At 38.3% G+C, this 20,986-nt stretch overlaps 1 protein-coding gene across 5 annotated transcripts in view; it reads right to left on the bottom strand.

The window, feature by feature from the left end:
* The window catches only part of zgc:66433 (uncharacterized protein LOC321250 homolog), a 79,589-nt gene that overhangs the window by 51,977 nt on the left and 6,626 nt on the right, over positions 1–20,986 (bottom strand). The window contains exon 1 of one of the 5 annotated variants that reach the window (XM_057849640.1): positions 9,134–19,042. The exons of 3 other annotated variants lie outside the window; for them this stretch is intronic. In XM_057849640.1, the coding sequence (XP_057705623.1) occupies positions 9,134–9,151 (18 nt within the window). In that variant the 5' untranslated portion in view covers positions 9,152–19,042. Of the gene's footprint in view, positions 1–9,133; positions 19,043–20,986 lie in introns of those variants that run through there. One more of the 5 variants, XM_057849644.1, reaches the window with a different exon arrangement.

Below are 20,986 nucleotides of genomic sequence, written 5' to 3'. Positions count from 1 at the left end.
TAAATCTAGTTATACAACGATAAAGAAATGGAAATCAAACACTCATCTACTGGGGCTTCTTACCCTAAATGCATAAATGCAAGTGTTACAAGTTTTTGTCTGTTTGTTTACAAGTGGAAAAAGCTGTTAGGCGAGGGAAGACAACTTGATGTCCCTCACAACAACATTTAGTGTGCGCTGTTGGACATATATCAAGACTACGTGCATTCTACTTTGATGATGGAAGGCTCGACTTAGGCTTCACCTTCATTAAAATTTCTCTAATGATTTTATAAATTGTGATTTATTGACCTGTTTTGCACATGCACCAATTGTTATAAATAAGAAATGGAATCATGTTGTATAAAAGTTTGATTGCGATCAATATCTGCAATAAAAAAGAATGACATACTATTTGTGTTTATATGTACATGTGTGATGAGCTCATAAAACCATAACTATAAACTAACCAGATGAAAAATACCTTGTGGTATTTCCTTGTAACAACAAAATCCGTGAGCCCTTCTGCATTCGGCAACTGCAATATTATTTGCAATTTTGCCTCATTTTGGTCACCTCGTATTAACACAGGCTGCACAGATTGTTAGAATTTTGCCCACCAACGAAGTGATAAGAACAAATGGACAACACAGAAAGTCCAGGAGCGTCATCTACGTTGTGCTGAATCAGTTTTTGGAAATTCCGTGGGTTCCTCTGGTTTGATTTTGACGTTTTAACTGTCTACATCAGGGGAGCCCAAACTTTTTCCTGTGAGGGCCACATAACTTTTTGTAACAGAAAAAGTGTGTGGATTGCAGGAGTGCCTAAATGTAAAAATTTATTGTTTTTCAGAAAGTCACCATCAAATAACCCTTTCTGGATTCTTCACGGAACAAAAGTAAATATATATATATATATATATATATATATATAAAATATAATATAATATAATAATACAATAATAATAACACTATCAATTAAATAGATAATAACCAAATAACCCTCTCTGGGTTCTTCACAGAAAAAGCCAGGAAATAAATAACACAAGTTAAAAAAAAAAAAAAAATTGTTCAGGGGGCCGCACCAAATGTGGAGGCGGGCCGTATCTGACCCCTGTAGTTTGGGGACCCCTGGTCTACATTCTGCTTCAACCGCACTTCCTTCCGTTTTGTCAAAACCGGAAGTCCGAAGCAGAAAATGTCAAAGATGATGCCGCCCAATTGTTGCTCAAGAAATTTAAGTCCATATATAGGCTATTTTCTATTCAGAGGTTAAAAAAAAAAGAGGACAAAGTCTCTAAACAATAATCGAATATCAGAATAATTGTCGATTCATTTAATAATCTATTAGCTGTAGTTTTTAGTTGATTCATCGTGGCAGCTACAGCTGCCAATAATATGGCACTCCGAAGGAAAGCATACCTCGAACGTGACCTGTGAAAATATGAGTTGACACCTTTGATCCAAGCAGTCTTTTTATCTCTTTTCTACCTGCCAGAGTAGTCTGTAAGATACAAATGCTGGATGGAGAGTTGAAGTTGAAATGGGAATTTACTTGCGAAATGAATGCATCTAGGTTTTATTGAATGTTTTGTCCTGCATTTTGATTAATGATGGAAATGGAATATGCAATGTACAAGGAACTAAGAGTGTAAAAGAGAGTAAATACTGATATAAAAGTAAATAGCAAGTCATAAGCCTTAGCTATAGGGCTTGGTGGATAGGCAGAATGCAAGGCAGAAAGGAAGGAGGAGGATAAAGGGGGCATCAACTAAGGGGAGTGCGAGGTCAAGCATACAGGATGTTTCACTGAGATGTATACAGGGAGGGCTCATGCAACGGAACACTAGGGAGCCATTCTTGCAGCACTGGGTCATGCCGTTTGGGGGGCTGTGTCTTGTTGAAAGTAATTCACCAGTCATAATTAAAGGAGGCAGCAGAAGGTGTTGAGTTAGCCAGTCGGCCATGACTTTAAATTCACTGCACATCAGCACTAGATACAGTTTATATATGGGTTGGTTGTGGAAGAACAGGAAAAAGACCTCAGTGACCTCTAACAAATGTTTTCACTGATATTACACGATATGTAGAAGTTATTTTTTCCCCAGGTTATGAACACTCTTTTAGTCCAGTTGTATATAAAGATGTCAAACAGCAGTGAGCAAAAAATATAGTTTAACACATTCATAAGGGTGTGGAAACGCTTGTAAATGTGTTCCAATACTTCATTGTTATGGTGAAACATTTCACAAGAAGCAGTATCACCTTTAGTTGAAGTTCACAAAAACACGTTGCATCATTTTCTGGAGGTCTAAACATGCTCACTTGTGTAAAGCACTTTGTGTAAATCTATAAAATGGAAAACCTCAAATGCCACATTCAGGCCTAATTCAGGCCAGGCATACTAAGCAATCTCTGACAATTCTAATATTTTCAAGATGACTGTCCAAAAATTGGAGTCAATTGAAAATAAATTCAGTGTTCTTTTAAAACCACTAAAGTGTCAACACGGTATTATTGAGCTGGAACACGAGGGCTCTTGTCTACGCAAGAGTAAATGTGTGTGTATGTGTGTGCATGTGTTTGTGCCAGAAATCTTACATAACAATGGATTAGCACATAAATGGCTGGCTTTATTAAGCGTATAAAATAACATCAGTTTCACATATAAACATTCAGAATAAAGGTTTTGACAAATAGAGGCCCAGATGAGACAATAAAACTGAGGCTGAGGCATGCATTTCAGTTACAGTAGAACAGAAGGATATGTACAAACAATCAGATGAATGGTTGTAGCTTGTTCTTATGTCCCCTTGCCCGAATGATGTAACACAAATCCAGTCTAATTCGCCTTAATTCCTCAATGAAACCAGTGTCACCAGACTCAGTATTCTACAGGTCCACGACACTTATTTATGATAAACTTCCATGCTAAATAAGATGACTACTATGCAATAAAAACAACTTTGTACAAACAAACAGTGTAAATGTAAATAAAACTTTTATTACTGAAGTTCACAGCACCGTCAGATGGAAGACTTCACAATGTACTATAAAAACTAAGATGGACTTATTATTATTAGCAATTACAGTAGATCATAGAGTACTTCAAATTTCTAAGAGCTTCAGGAGTTTTACAATGTTATTTACTATAATTAACTGATTCACTGCCATTGACCGACTGCAATTCCATTTGAACTGGGATGGCTGGCATTGAGTGACCATGTTTCACTGCCATTGACGGCACGAGTTGTCCAATCCAATTTGACTGAGAAGCTCCCACTCAAAATGGATTGGACCGTCTAATGCCGCCAATGGCAGCCAATGAGTTAAAAAATTGATTTACTTCTGTTTAAAGCTATTATTATCTTCGCTTAACATTTTTATTCCTTTTAAAAGGCTTTAACACTGAATGAAGGGATGAAGAGGTCCCAACATTCAGCCTTCTGACCTAGTATTAGCACTGTAACAAATGTCTGTCAGCACCCATGTGGAAGGTATTGGCGTAATTCCAGGAAAAGAGTATGAAATTTAACACGTTCGCTAACACTAACATTGTCACGCATGTACCGCATTTTCCGCACTATAAGGCGCACCGAAAAGCCTTCAATTTTCTCAAAAACTGTCAATCCGCCTTATAATCCAGTGCTCTTTATATATGGATCAATATTGGTTGATCATGGCATGAAACTCCCTTTAGCGCAACTCCATATAGTGGTATGCATAACATAACCCCTACTACTACTACTACTACTGTGCCTTATAATGCGGTGCACCCTATATATGAATAACATTTTAAAATAGGCCATTCATTCAAGGTGCACCCTATACTCCGATGTGCCTTGTAGTGCGGAAAATACAGTAATTGTTTGATTGGGTTATATGCGGTTGTCAGGTAAAAGGCATACCTGTCAAGTTGTACGGTTTCGGCGTAATTTGTACAAGTGAGCACTGATTTTTAAATGTGTACGCCATACGTTCAAAATCTGTACGTTTTTCGTGCATTACGTTTTTTTCCCCTCCGTTCGGATTTTGTCATCGTCTCGGCAACGAGACAATGTGCGTTACTACGTTGGTTGAATGACGCGAGAAAAGTCAGAGACACTGAGAGAAAAGAGTGTTGTGACGCTGTAGCAAACGCGATGCTAGGCTAGGTGGCTCCAATATTTCCTGACTGTAGCCGACAGCCTACAATCTACCCCTAGATATTAAATGCTTATAGAAATACATGCGAAATGACAGACGGCGGCGTTAATAAACAGCCGCCATTTTGAAGCAGTAGACTTCTCAGAAAGGCTCTCTTGTAGTGAACCTTCCTAGTGAACTTAAGTAACTTTTTATCTAAAATAATACTAAATCCGCAAAATCTTGACTTGAATCTATCTTTAAATGATGAAATAGTTTTAAAACTTTAACATGAAAGTAGACGCAAGGGAACTAATGCAAACACGGCAGCAATTTTAACAACTTTAACAGTTGATTCACAACATTAAACGTTTCCAAACATAGCAAAGGTTACTATTTTTTTATTTATTTAAAAAAACAATAAAAACAACAACATGAAAGGTAACACCAGTTACTTTGCCAAGTAACTAATTTCTCTTACCTTCAGGAAACTGAGTTACTAACTCAATTACTTTTTGGGAGAAGTAATTTGTAACTAATTAATTACTTTTTAAAAGTAATATTAACAACACTGGTCATAAAGATGAAGTCTGCAGAATGAAAAGTGACGAAAGCGGAGATTTCATTCTGCCAATTTGTTGCCGAACACAATTGGCCTGCAACTATTGCTGATCACTTCTCAGAATTAGCAAAAGAAATGTTCCCTGACTCAAAGATTGCATCGCTAAGTTAATTTTAACAATTGACCTTTTCAATTTATAATTGGACACACTAACAAACTACCTTCAAGTCAAACTGAATTGCGAGCTGAAGTGCCATGAAGTGCAGCCATCAAGACATGATGGAAATTGCCAAAAGTGCTACATACAATTATAACAAAAGTCACTGTTAAATTTTAGTAATCATGATGTAGCTGAATATATTGATTGTTCTTTGATTGCCCCAGGTTATATGTTACAATATTGCCAATAAATTAATATTATTTTAAAAATTGAGTTTAATTTTATTTCATATTGCACGCTATATACAACGTTGTAAAATTAGTCACCGATTTGTAAGGGCATACGTCACTATTTGTAAGACTGCCAACGGCCTCGGGTTCCCAGGTATGAAAAGGTCACACAGCTGTGGCAATGTTGCATAAAAATAGGATTAAATATACAGTTAAGAACTAAAATGCAAACGTGGATAAACCTCGAATCTTATTTTCAGGTTTGAAGAATATTGAAATTACACACCGATCTTCTGTCATGCTAATCTGATGACCAAAAAGTAACATCTAAATTGGAATTTCCCAACAAGCTTGAGCAGAAAATATTTTGACTGTGCGTCTTCCCCCCCAAAATGATGTCACGCAACTGAATTTAAGAAGTTGATAAACTGATTTCTGTTTTGTACAAGGAGCATTAAAACTAATTCATGGAATATCCCATGAAAAACACATCCTCAGCGTTTTTTTAACACAACAGTTAAAAAATAACAATTGCCAACATGTGCTTCATGCTGTCGAAAGATCTGCTTCGCATCTTTTCTATACGCTGCATTTGAGACACAAACTAAATTGTAGCTATGCATAGCGGGGCCAGATGAGAAGCAGAACAGAGGAAGTGCAGATGGATTGAGTTTGGTAATGTGACGTTGGTGATTCGATGATGAACCACAGGCCTTCAATTTACAGAGAGAGCCGGAGATGCCAAAGGGAATCAAGAAGGAACTGAGACAAGGCTAGGAAGATTATCGTGCAGATGAATGTCACTTGACACCTGTTCTGTTCAGAGACATCAGCAAAGATGGAACGACTCCGGTACTATTCAAGACATCAACAAAAATAATCAGTTTAATGTGCACGTAAAAGATCAGTGTGAACAGAGTGAGAGTTTTGATTAGCTGATTCGCACCATATCTAATCCAACAGTCACAAGGCAGCTTAGCCACGAGTGGAGCCTTTCAAATAAAAAGGCATGTAACAAAGTCAACTAGTCAAGGCCTGAATAGCTGCAGGGAAATCACTCAATTGGAGATTTGAGGAATTTGTCAGAAAGGATATCCTGAACCGTGTTCTACTTCTCAATGGAACAATAACATGAGTTTTTGCAATTTCACTACTGGTTTGTAAAATGAAAAATACATAAAGTTAACTTTAAATCTTTGTTACTTCACTTTTATTAGATTGACCAGAACTCCTATCTGGAAAAGATACAGAATCTGGAAATAGGAGTGGGAACCTCTTGGTACCTCACGATTTGCGATACCAAGCTCACGATAACGTGACGATATGGCGATACAACGATTATCGATAAATTGGTCAGGAAATAATTTTAGGATTTTCTACAAACAATTAATACACAGAAAAACAGGTTCCTGCTGTGAATTGGAATGAGTTTATCACTAGTAGACGTCCAATCCGTTTGAAGTGGGAGGGGTGGCAGCGAATGAACATTTCGCTGCCACCCTCCCACTTCAAACGGATTGAACGTCTATGGCAGTCAGTGGCAGCTAATGCCAGGCAATGAGGTAATTTTGGGCCATTTAAGACCATTTACGTGTTGATTTTCAGTTACTTCCTGTTGATTTTGGGGTATTTTATGGGTCACTTCCTGTTTATTTTGAGTTAGAGAACAGGACGTGACCTGGGAATCACCCAAATGAATAGGCAGTGACTCAAACTCAACAGGAAACGACCTGTAAATGCCCTAAAATGAACAGCAAGTGACCTGTAAATGCCCCGAAAATCGGACCGAATGACTGTGAATGCTCTGGTTTCGAATTAACGAACGTTCCCAGTCTAAATGGATTGGGCGTCGAGCACCGCCAGCCTTAGAGGTAACTGAGACACTATTATGGTGGAAGATTTTGGTAGCAACTTGATGGTTCCTTTTTTTTTTGAAAACATTGACACCTTTTTAAAACGATATCTCGATTCTTGACAGGAGCATATCGATAACCTTTCGGGATACAAAGTATCACGATATATCACTATTTCTATATTTTGTCACACCCCTACTTGGAAATGTGTACACAATACAACTTGGAATGCTCAGACAAACACAAGCATTTGGGGGTGTTCTCATCAGGCACCTCAATCCACTACACTCCCCCATCACACATACTTCCCTGCTTGAAATGCGACTGTGTTCTTAGCAACGGACCTTACAAGGACTCCAGACAGAGCTTGACCAAACATTGTTAACAATCACTCTGCACAATCTACAGTACACTCACTTACATCTGCATCAGAAATACAATCTTCAAAATGTGTTACTGATGTAGACTTCATTCAGGTGAAAAAAATATTGATTAGGCAATATAACAATGAAAAGCAGAACAAACAGCTTTGCTAGTTTATGCAATAAAGTAATAACGCTGGCACCATTGACTGCAGATTGTGCTAGCCAATCTACTTTCTGGCCTATTTTAGGAACAAATTGATCTGGCACTACCTCAGCTTTTTGTGTGTCAGTCGTGAAACAGAGAATTCAAAAGCAAAATGAGCTCTTGTCTTAATGATAAGAATAATCTGGCATAATTAATTTTTACCCTGCTTAAAGCAGTTATTAAACCTCACTGCAGCAAGGGCATTATTCAGCATTATGCCACTTAATGTGGCAATGTAGAAATGCTCAGATTTTTCTTTACGGTTACCTGCCACGGAAATACACTCAAACGAGCATCCCTCAAATTACTTTATTGAATGCAGATGGATACAAACATAATATTCTCCAAACAAAGCATTTAGTGTTTACATTTTATGACTATAGCCGATAAAAGTAAAAGATTATTTCAAGATCTCCCAAATGAAAATACCGTAAGTGGGAACAATGGGAATTCACTATTGCGGGTTATCAAAGTGTGGTACTAGTACCACCAGTTGTACGCGGGCTCCTTCCGGTGGTACGCAAAAGACTGACTGAATAAAATGTTCAAACAGCCATTTTTAACCTACTACAGTGCATTAGTCAAGTATGGTTCACTTGTATTCATTTTAACCTATGAAAGATTCACATTTAATGTTTAACGATTTCTTTTTAAGTAATTAGGAACAATTTCTAGGCGTAATAACATTGAGATCAATCCTTAAATACTAGTATATTACCATTTCATTATTGCCCCCCCTCCCCCCCCCAAAAAAAATCTAACCACACTTTTAAATATCAAAATGTGGCTTATAAAAACAAAACAAAACAAAAACTAAATTCCCTGCCTTTATTTCTCAACATTTTGGACTACTACACTAACGTATTTTAACGCATTGCCCGCTTTTGACGGTGATAGCCTTCCAATTCTTAAAAGCTGACCCTGTTGTCGTGTCATGAAAACTGAGAGTGAAAATAAAGAAGTTAAAATGGTAAGTCGTGTACACCACATCTAGTACAAAAATGATGCTTGACTGTAGCTTAAATAGCTCAAAGCAGTCATTATACTAAACCTCTGTGCTCCAATCACACTGCCAGGCCCAGTTAAAGTGCTCTATATATATATACACACTGTATAACCAATTCAAAGCACAAACAGTAAATCACTGAGTGACTTCAAGTTTCGAAGCAAGCCATCAATTGAGCAATATGCCTGTTGCTGAGTCATATCCATTATCCTAATATTCCTGCATAACAACCACCAACAAAAGCAGTCTCATTTCTCAGACGGGGTGACCAATCATTTACTCAGAGTGAAAAAAAACATACAAACACAATCAGTCCATCAGCTCTGAGTCATCCAGCTGACTGTCATTGCCAGCTACAAGCCATCAACTGTCTCAATAAGCAAAGACTGACAAAAGCTTCATTAGCCAACATTCTGGAACAATACCGGTTCAATTCATTTGTGTGACAATGTGCCATACAAGCTAAAACTAGTACATTTTGGTGAATTAATTGGAATTTTACTATAACAGAGTGCAAACCCATCATTATCTTCAAGTGCACTCCAGCTCATCTGTAACCACTTAACATGTAGTGTGGAAGAAAATGACATAGCAGCAATGAAAAACAGGCACACATCTTATTCAACAAATATAGACCGAACAAACTTACTCTTTCCTCTTGAAGCATCCATACATTCCGGCCGTGCTGTTGAAGTCTTGTTAATGATAAATTAAATCTTCCTCTTGTTTGTCCAACAGCAGAATATAAACTGTTGAATCCTCTTTGAACTTCAGAGAATGGGGACCTCTCTCTCTCAGTCTTGAAAAAGAAGTTGCCTCTCTGTGTGAGATGATCGCTCTCATCGCAGTCAAACCATCTTCTGAGGTTACTCCCACTTATGGAACCTTACTGTCGTCAAATTACATACAGAATTCCCTTTAACCAAATGTTGGGAAAAAAGCGGGTCAGAAAGAAAGAACGCCAAGTTTAACTGCTCCAGTATGCACAATATCCCAGAAGCACAAATTCTTTTCAAGTGAGTCAGGATTTTGTGAGTCTTCAAAACAGTTTTGTCTTTTTTCCTTTCTCCGGTTATTTGCAAGCGATCCTGAGTGCTACAGTGCAGTGTTGAACTAAAGGGGAAACAATGGACTGACTACATGACTAAGTGGCTGACTGCATGCCTCGTTCCTCTCGTCCCAGTCACCATGGATGGTAATGCTGCAGCGGGAGGAGGGCGAGACTGCCCTCTAAACTTCCTCTCATGTCTTCTTAACTGGTGTATACTACATACAACAAGTCCAACAGCCGGATACTTGTCCACACATATCCAGCTCCACTTGCTGGAGGTCTGACTGCCCTCAATTTTGTCTTAAGCAAGCATAACTTACTATTAGGGTTTTCAAAAGTATGGATACCAAAATGTTGTATCTGAATACAATTTTGATTGCAATAGGTCGAGATCTTTTGCGGTTGCTGCCTCCAGGGTTGTGGAATAGCCGTCCCCCTGAAATCCGCACCACCACGACTCTATTTCCTTTTAAGTCTCGGTTAAAAACACACAGATTGGGGTAGCCTGGTTTTATGTTTTATTTCTTAAGGGTTTTTAATTTTTTACTGTTATATTGTTTTATTTGCTGCAGTGGCGCCTCCAGAAACTTTTCATAGGGGTGGCCAGATGGGGCCACTTAAAATGTTGGGGTGGCAAAAACTAAAAGCCATAATTTCAGGTTTTCATTATATTATTGCAGTAAAAAGGTCAGGGGAAAACTATCAGAAAGACTTAAGGACACGGAAACTGATATACTTTGGTGTATTGTGTAATATTTGATGTTACTAATGATTTAATGTGCTTAGTCCATAACTGTCCAGTCAACATTTTGAGTTCCACAACAATTCTGTTTTATTGTGTTATGTATATATTAGGTGAAAGTTGTGCATTTAACTAGGGCTGTCAAACGATTAAAATTTTTAATCGAGTTAATCACAGCTTAAAAATTAATTAATCATAATTAATCGCCATTCAAACCATCTCTAAAATATGCCATATTTTAGTGTAAATTATTGTTGGAATGGAAAGATAAGACGGATATATACATTCAATATACTGTACATAAGTACTGTATTTGTTTATTATAAAAATAAATCCACAAGATGGCATTAACTTTATTAACATTCTTTCTGTGAAAGGGATCCACGGATAGAAAGACTTGTAATTCTCAAAGGATAAATGTGAGTTTGTATATTGTGACTAAATATTGCCATCTAGTGTATTTGTTGAGCTTTCAGTTAATGATACTGAAGCGACCTAACTGTTCTGCCCAAATGCATGATGGGAAGTGGTGCAACCATGACTGTGTGGTGGCTGCAAATGTTGCATCTTCTCTGCGCTGGGTACACTACAGGGTGTTAAGAAAAAGATCAACTGCTGTCATTCTTCCCCACCTCGCTTCCCTCAATATTTATAGTTGCTGTGGGAGAGATGACAAAGCTTTTGCCAATTAAAAGCACGGCCCCAATGAATGCTTGTATTTACTCCACTCTGCCTCAAAAGTAAAACGGCGCCATTGTAGGCTGTTTGCGGCAATGCGTGAATGAGTCGTACCGCGAATGCGTTAATTGCGATGAATATTTTCACGTGATTAATTTTAAAAAATTAATTACTGCCCGTTAACGCAATCAATTTTACAGCCTTACATTTAACAAAACAAAATAAAAGCATTCATTTGGGATGAAATGCATAACTGATGCTACAACAATCTAATGATGTACTGGCAAGCGGGGTGGCCAGTGGGGTGGCCACACTGATTTGCTGTCTGACTTTTATCGCGATGCCCTGTTTTTGTTTTATTTATTCATTTATTTATTTATTATTAATGTCATTGTATAATACTTTCCTGCCTTCTATTTCACTTGAGACATGTTTGTCTTTGTTGTAAAGCACTTTGGGGAGCTTTCAGGTTTTGTAAAGGGCTATACAAATAAATTAGATTGATTGATTGAAAAGTATCAGTACTCATTTGCACAATCACAGTTCAAAAGAAATTTATTGTCATGAGGGTAAATTTGATTTTGCACTACTTTTGATAGTAATGGTAATGGAGGATATTTTTGCATTTTCCTTTGTTAACTAATTGAGTGCCATTGACTGAACAAGAAGTCCAAGTCATTTTGACTGGAAGCAGGGTTCCTACAGGTTTCCTCAAGTTAAATTTATGACTTTTTAAGACTTAATTAAGACCGTTTTTAAAAAACGTAATACCTATTTCACAGCCATATCGACAACGGGAAAAAAAAGTGAATTTGGGTTATTTCTCGAAAGTGGAAATGTGGAATGTGTGCAGGATCTAAGAATGCAGCGTATTGAATAGGCTAGTCACACGACACCACCACAGCGCAGACACAGACCACAGGCCAAGTAGAGGTGTTCTCGTTAGCATTAGCATGTAGCATGGCGAGCGTCATCTTAAAACTCTTGGGCAACCACAACACTTGCTTTCATGGTTGCTGTGGACCCTAACCATGTACGTAGATCCACTTTCGCAAATCCACTAGCAATCTTAGCTGGGCTGGTATGCAGGGGGGCTGCGGCACTAGCAGCTGGCTGGCTAGTGTTAGCTGCTGTCACTTTGCTTACATTAGCAGCATGCTGGCTGGCTTTAGCTTCTGTCTCGTGAGCAGCTAGCCGTCTTATACAGGCAGATTGAAAAATAACGGCAATGGAGGGAGTTTCTTTCCTCGTCTGGATGTTATGTACTTGGATGATTTAGGCTAAATCGTATGCTAAATCATTTAGCATGGGACTCTAGTGCCTTCATGCCCATTGTACCCAGCTGAATCTTTTTTTTTTGTTTTTTTGCATATGACACGGACAAGTTACATACATCATAAATTTTAATACCCAGATATAAAAAATCAATACTTTTTCAAGACTTTTAAAGGTATTATTTCCAAATTCATAAATTCAATGCTTTTAAGACTTAAGACCCCACGGGTACCCTGTGAAAGGGGCTAATGAATGAATTTTCATTCGCCCATCCGAGTCAAAAGTATTACTATTATTTTAACATGATAAATTTACCATAATCCTTAAAAATGAAGTACACAAACTGGAATCAAATCAAATACTCATTTTGTATTTGTATTTTCCAAAGAAGGACTGAGAAGCCACATGCAGCTGTGGAGCCATGCTTTTCCGATCCCCCTATTGCCCTTTAAATAATCTGTCAAGAGTCATATAAACACCTGTGAACCCTTTCCATTAGTAAAGACCAAGTATCCGCTATCATACTTGTCACATGATGTGATATGCTTCGCCTCTGCATTCTTTTCTCATCACTTTGATGTTGGTTTCGTGTTATTTTTCTCCTTTGTTGTCTTTTGTATTAAAGGGCAACAGAAGACCTTTCCGGATTTTGGTGTAATTTTACAAATATAAACTTTGGACGAGTTCGTCAAAACAACCATGACATTATCAACACGTAATTGTAAGGATAATTTGCGTTTTTTTTTAGTTTTTTTGCACTCAGTTAATGGTCCCTCCGCAAACCCGGAAGTGTGACGTAGGCAACAGAAGACTACCCACAGCTAGCATAGCAGCAACAACTATGTTAGGATCGCTCTTTCGTGACGCTACCGATGGCAAAGGCTCCCAGGAAAGATGAACTACAATTAATCCCTACATGTTTGAACCTGAGGCGTGAGATGACAGTGATTTACTTGACACAGCAGATGGCGTCATGACGCCATTTGACAGCTCGACACTTCACGAACGGGAGAGTGAGTGGTAAACCTAAATCCAGCATCGTGATTTTTTTATGAGAGAGAATGTGATTACATGGTTGTTTATTTTCCCATGCTCTCCACATAGCTAAAACTGGATATTAGGTAATGGGACAGCTCCTACCGATCTAAATATGGTAAAGCTAGCCCAAATGTGGCTAAATGAATGATATGTTATTGATTTTTCAAAATAAATGACAAAACGATTTTATTTTCCAGGTGTTGCTGTAAACCGTCAAGTAATTACCCTTCCAACATTATGCCTGTGTCGTCAGGAGATCCCAGACGTGAGAGCCAAACTTGAGGAGGCTGAAGCACTGACAGGGGCATGAATTACATTAAAAAAATAAAACCATAAATTGTAAACAACATTGACACATTTTGTTGACTGTTTAATGTATTCTATTGGTATATAATATATTGTAATTATATTACATTCTGAAAAAATATTCAAAAGGCCACAATAATAAATGATACCAGATTTATGTTAAATCAGCATCAGCTTTCGCTGTCAGATTGTGACACAACATATGAGCTAAGTTATACCAAGCACACAATGGCACACATCAAAGACCATAAATTTAGTAAGCAAAACAAAGTTAGGATAGCAACGGATTAGCGCAACATTGAAAAATGATAATGGCAGTGGGAAATATGTATTTATATGATAAATATGTATTATATATGAAGGTAACTAGATTTTTCTTTTAAAAAATGTGTACTGTATATATGACTAGTTTATGATTTCATGTCATCAAAATTTGCTACATTTATTTCTCCTAAGTCATCGTCATCTGATGTCGCAGATGGAAGAAATTCAGCATCTGGCAGGCCTCATAGGATCTCTTCAGTCGTCATCGCTGGACACCGCATCACTTGGGTCATCATATGACTCGACCCACTCTCTCTTGATTTTGGGAAACTGGGTGGCGACTGACTTGCAACGCTTTTTCATCGTGTTGTGGGTTTCCGCCACTTAATTTTTTATGTTTGGCTTCCTGGGGAAAAAAAAAAAATCACAGCAGCATGAAAATATTGGATGAATCCTAATTTTAATTTAATAATAATTTCTTGGTGATCAAATAATAATGCCCCAGTCAAAGCATCATCTATTTGATGCTATTGTTCCCTCTTCAAATAGGCAGACCTTGATGTTGAAGGATAACAAGTTATTGTTTTATTGAGATGTATTTGATACATTAGGGCCTGACAGGTGGATTGTTTTGATGTTATAGGCTTTATATCTGCCCTGTGACAGGCCAAAAAACAACGAGCCAAGGACCTATTTGGTGCTGGGGACATTTGAATTTACATAATACCTATTGATATAGTAATAAAATCACATGAGTAGACGACATGTCAGCCAACCTATCTACTTATGACAGGCCAACAGCAACAACAAAAAAATGTCGCACTTCAACAAACAGGCTGTAGGAGTCCCCCTCGTTTATCAAAAAAACCTAGTAATGTTCTACTTACGTCTTTGTAAAACCAAGGTTGCATTGTTGTAGGTTTTCAAAGCTGTCGTCGCTGAAATGAGGAAAACAATGAGCCGATTGGGGACCTGTATGCATACTCACAAAAACGGTCCAAACCTTTGCAGGAGAAGTTTTTTTTGACCACTCCTAGAGTCTCGAGTCTTCCTGTGAGCAATTCATCGCTACACATCGAGATGGCATGACGAATCCCGCGAGTAAAACCCAGAAAATGTTTGCAATATATGGCGAGGATAGCGTGGTGCTATATTTCCGTGTTCAGAGTGGTGGCGAGGCTTCCTGGAAGTTACGTCATGAGGTAGCGGTCGGCAGGACGGCGCATCCCTCGTTGCTATGGTGTTGCTATGGCCATAACTAAAAAACTACGCGGTCAAATTTTTTTTTTTTTTTTTTTATGTGACTGTGAGACAGCGAATGATGCATTTAATACAGTTCAACTGAGTAAAACACTTAAGAGCGAAATCCGAAAAGCTCTTCAGTTGCCCTTTAAATTTGAAAGTAGTAAGAGAGAGAGACAGATAGATATGAAATGTCCTGCATATATTGTAAGGAGGAATTGCACTGGAACACGTCAATTTCTTATTGCCTTAGAAAGCCAGGGAGAGAGAGATGATACTAGCGTGCCTTTACAAAAGTATACGCTCCACCCCCAGACCCGGAGGCATGCGCATTAGGGGGCCGGGCCCGCCCCGAGAGACTACTGTGCCCGCGCTAGATTGATTAGACTGTACTGTGTAATTTTTTTTTTTTCACACGTGAGTTTTAACAGTTCTTGTCTACATGGTTGCACTTCACTTATAAACAAAAAAAAATACCTAGGGTTTTCATTGTGCACATAAATCAGTATTGTGCTATGTATTGATGACTAAATGTCTGTGATGCGTCTTCCTTTCCCTTTGCAACAACTAACAGAAACTAACCTCTAACAGAAAGCGAGCAAAAGTGGAATGAGCTGGAGATGTATTGTGGTCATCCTTGTTAGATTTAACACTGACAATAGGATCCTTGATGGGCTTCATGTTACTCATTTAATCTGTCCAAGCAGGGGGCCAAGAGACTGCAAACTGCCCGTTGCAGCTGATCATAGTAAGTAGGGAGCTTACAGTAAATACCGACAGAAAGTACAGCTCCACAGGCTTATCGGTGTGTGTGGCTGCGAGAGGTGCATGAGGCTCGATTCTGAGCTGGTTTGTTGCGAGATTCCCCCACGTTAGATCCTCTCAGACACATGAGCATCCTTTAAGGGAGGTAGCCTATTTTAGCAAGTTTATTGAAATTATGAAAGTGTGACTTGAGCTCACATAGAGGTGGGTTTCAACTTGGCAGGTCAACATCTATCTACGCTGTTGGAGGATTAGCGACTAGCGCGCTTTCAAAAGTAAAGAAGATTGTAGAATGAAGCTGTGTGAACGCACAGCACATCACAACTTGGTCGAGTGACAAAAATGTAGTGCTGAAAATTGGAACAACATTTATGTCACTCAAAGATGAGTGAAGTTGGGGAAAATTTCTCAATTTAACATGTTCAGACTTAGCCCCATTCACACACATGTCCTGGTAAATTCCCGTGTAAGGAGACGCGGGATTTACTCGCGTAATTGCCTTCTCACATGGAGAGATATCCCGGAAATGATGCAGAAACTTTCACAAACGTGTCCTGTTTTGCCGACTCGACGGTCTCTGTGCTGGGAGGGCTGCTGGCGGGATTTTATAACCGGGACATTACGTCATTTTTGGTTGGCATCGGCTGTCGCATTCTCTTGGTGATATCATGTTTTGTTACGGAGCTGGTTGTGGTAGGGAGTGTTCCCGACGTCGTACCTGCAGCCAATTCAAGCTCATCGAGACTGTATTCAAGCCCAGGCAATCCAAGAGAAGGGTGCCGAGATATTAACTTGCTGGGCGCCATTCGACACCTTGTACTCTCGAATTTCGTGCATTTGCTAGCTTGTTCGTCTGCCCCCCTTGTTTTGAAAACCCCTACGTTGTGCTGGAATTTGAGTGTATTTGTTTTGTCTTATCGGCTCTCTGCTTACTGCTTAGGTTAGTATTATTGATACACGTTGACCTACTGTCACGGACCCATTGTGTTATTTCCCCTTTTCCGTGATCACGTGTATTTTTGTTTGTATTTAATAAACCTTTGAACGCATCCCTCTGTTGTTTTTTGATTTGAGGTACAACCATGTTTCCACAGTTGCGGACCCGAACATCGGCAACAAAAGAAACCACATACTTCCAAAGATGGACGATGGGCTCTCTTCCTCGGCTCTACGATCCAGTACCAATTTAACTTCGTTATGTTTTCAGTTTAATTTAGCTACTTCCAGCTTGCTATGTTGATAATTGCGATGTTTGTCAACCGCTTTTCTTCTTACTGCGAAGAAAGCGGAAGTGACGATCAGCCCGCCATGATTTTTACTTCATCAGCCATTTTGCTGTGACCCGGGAATTTAACGCCTGCTTTCACACACACACCCCTTCCCAGGAAAGTCCCAGACAATATACTAAGATGCAACTTGGAAAATGTTCATGTCATCTCCGTGTCAGTTGACCCGGGAAATTTGCTCTCACATATAAGGGCTGCCTGTTTAAATCCCGGGATTTAAACGGTGTTCAGGTGTTTGTGAAAGGGGCTAAAGGTGTGTGACACATAACATTGCCGTGGGAATGGGAATTCAACAAAAACGATTACTGATAAGCCAAATTACTAAAGAAAGAGAAACAACTTTTGTATTAATGATCTCTTTAGTATTTATATATAAACAATGTTGTAGCTCTCATTATTTCCCATTTTAAATTTAGTAGTAGAAAATCTATAACATAAATTTCGTTTTAATATATGATTGAACTGAGAACTTTCAAAAATAAGTATCAGTCCAGTCATTATTTTAGTTAAATTGTTTAGAGTCTGGCTGTACGTTATTTTCAACACATTTTAAAATCGCGGTAATGGTATGTGTAATATGCTTAACTTGTGCAATAAATTAATACTTACTACATATACGTACAAGTTGTGTGTTGTATACGTGGTTGCACAAATTTGGCATTTTTTCGTATTTGACCAGTTGCACTTAATCTTAAACATGCATTGCCATCCATCACACTAGATACTGTTCTCCTATTGGCTAAAGCATGGTTGTTATATACAAATGACTGCATGAATAAAATAGTTAAAAGTAATGCCTTTTCATTTGTGTGAATTTTGCAATATTTTTTTTGGTGTGTACGCATTTTGCAGGTGCTGCTTTGTCTATGTCTTGGATGCTGCCTTTTCTTGCCTTAATAGACTCCAGATGGGATGTAATACCATACCAGAAGGGCATCAAGTAAAACGAAGACCTTTGCCAGGACTAATAACATACTGTACATTCATGTAAATCTATAATGAAAACAACACATGATTTTTTTCTTCCTTCTCCAAAAGTGTTCAAATGGAATGTAATGAGATCTAAACCACATTCAGGCCTGGCTTCAGTTACTAAAAAGTAGGAAAGTAGGTCACACCAAGTTGTCGTTTGGTTACCAGACAATAGAGTATAGAATATTGTACAGGTTAAAAAGGGCAAAGAAAGAGCTATCTAAAGTCATTTGGTGCTCATCAGTTTTATCTTTGTAGTTTGTCAATCTTGTAATAGCATAACAGTAAGCCAAAAATCATGTTTCTATCTGACAAACGACTTTAGTCATAGAATGCCACACCAGAAATGATCAATTTTTGTGACTATCAACTGTGAATTAAACCCTATACCAGGGTGCATGTTTTTAATTCCTGTCCTAGTATGATTTCCCACAAACTTTATTCCATTTTAGCCAAGTGGGTGAAACTACAAGCGCAGTTAAGTGGGGGATATTGACAGTATTTCCATTAGAATAATCAATGGAATACTTTCTGCACCATGTCCACAGTCAATGCCATTAAATCCAGTCACTCCCATGCTGATGTGATTTTCTGGTATATTGTTCTCCTATAGAACAATGAGATCCGCAAGCAACTCATCAGTTCCGTAAAATATAGCATGTGAGATCATATCCACGAGAATCTGCACAGAATCTTTCAAAACACAGCTAGTGAATGTCTCCAATGTGCATGTGTTGACTTTCCCAGGGCTAAACGTGTCCCAGCGTATCCAAGAGCAAAATATGTGTACATGATGTGAGTATACATATTTATCAAATATGTGACTTTGTTTATACAGCTAAGAGGAATGTCGTTCAACTAAGTTTCTCTTGATGAAAAAAAAAGGTTATCGGTATTTCCTGAACGAGCCTGGAGAACACCCACTTTGTCCGCTTGCCTTTTTTTTTTTTTTTTTTTCTAAAGGGAAAGCCTTGCTGTCAAAACACTGGGCCTTCACCTCAACTTCTGCAGAGTGGTTACTGAATTTAGAGACCACCAGGAAAATATGACAAAAAAAAAAGGAATTCCCCTCTCTCTTCCATAATGATTTATTGAAGTGTTGGCAAATATTGTTGACATAAAGCGGATACAGAGTGAATTTTAGTGAGGTTTCATGTTTATTATTGTGGTTTGAGTTTGCAGTGATTTAGAACTGCAGTGCTTTACATTGTCACTTAGATTATAAAGGCAGTATTGAACCAGAAAGTACCCCTAAATATCAACAAGAAGTGACCCTGAAGTACCCCCAAATCAACAGGAAGTGACCCAGAACCAATTAGGCATGTGCCGGTATAAGATTTTGACAGTATTATAATCACGGTATTGCAATTATAGCCCTAAAATGTGTTGAGATGTATGGGTTAAAAAAAACAAACAAACAAAAAAATTCTCGATTGGATAGGATTTTAAAAAATTTTCAACAACATGAATGTAATGTTAAGATAAGTAAATAAAATAATGACAAATAAATAACTGAAATGTTTTAAATAAAATTGAAATAAATAGAACTTAGCCACAGCTCAAGTTGCTCAACATTACAACAAGAACCCTTGGTAATATATAACTGGACTGAAACAATATATGATCAAACTGATTTTATGTAAAACACATACCACTAATACTATTAATATTAATTAGTTGAATATTAATGGAGAGCAACAGTAAGAGACAGAGCGTGTGTGTATGACTCGTATCATTATTTACACATAATACACATAATACATAATACACTCACCCTCTCTCAACACAGAAAGTTGGCAGAGAGAAAAAAAACACCACAGGCTGTATTATGAAAATGTTGATTTTAACAGATGTTTACAATGGCGGAAGACATTACAAAAGTAGGCTAATGGTAGAGAGGAAAATACTTGGCCATTTGGCATGCTAACTAGCCACATTAGCTGCCTCGTTAACAAGCTTATGTTATAGTATTTTGTTTTACCATCGCTAGACACACTAAACACGCTGGAGTTAACTCTCGTAGCTGATGGGAAACGTTTATGTACCTTAAATTTTGTGTAAAGTGATGGATGATCGTCATGTAAATATGAAATCATGTTGGAGGTGTAGCTTCTCCTGGGAACCACCCTCCGCAAGCATGTCGGCTGTCCCTCCTCCTCCAAGCTGCGGCTGTTCATTTCTTTACAGTAGTTGAAGTACTCCCATATTAGCAACTTTGTCTTTTTGAGGGAGGGAAAAAAGCTCAGGTGTCGTGTCACCGACAGACACAGGACAGAGCAACAACCGGTTGGGGGAAGGGTGAGCGCTGGCGCTCCAAGCCACGGATTTCTCACTGCATTTTTTTGGACAGAAAAAATAGCCAGTGCAGTACGACGGAAAATTTTAATGGTTTTGAAACCGTGACGTTTTCATAACACGGTAAACCTTTAAACTGGTAACCGGCACATGCCGAGACAGGAAGCTACCTGCGGGAGTTTACTGACCAGCAGAGCAAAGCAACGCCATGCAATCCCTCCAGAAACTGCCTTTTCTAGTTACATAATGTAGTGTGTATCACTGCATACGAGAGCTACAATTTTGCAAAATCGTGTGTTGACAAAAGTGAGCTGCTTCAACTGTCATGCATGAAGTATCCTTCAAAATCATCACCTTTTATATAATAAAGTGAAAGCTGACAACTGTGTAATTGTTCATTTTCTATCAAATCTTGATCTATCTTGATCAACGAGGATCACGGGTGAACCGGTGAAATATGCCAAACACTGGTTGAGTCGCCAGCCAATTGTAGAGCAAAACCTTTCAAATTCCAATTCACATTAACTGGTATTTTTCAATTAGTCTTACTAGTTTTATTTTTAATTTGGATTTTTTGAATGTTCTGAA

Source organism: Corythoichthys intestinalis, chromosome 11 (assembly GCF_030265065.1).
Source record: "Corythoichthys intestinalis isolate RoL2023-P3 chromosome 11, ASM3026506v1, whole genome shotgun sequence".
Taxonomy (NCBI): domain Eukaryota; kingdom Metazoa; phylum Chordata; class Actinopteri; order Syngnathiformes; family Syngnathidae; genus Corythoichthys; species Corythoichthys intestinalis.
This window is presented reverse-complemented; position numbering and strand designations above follow the sequence as displayed.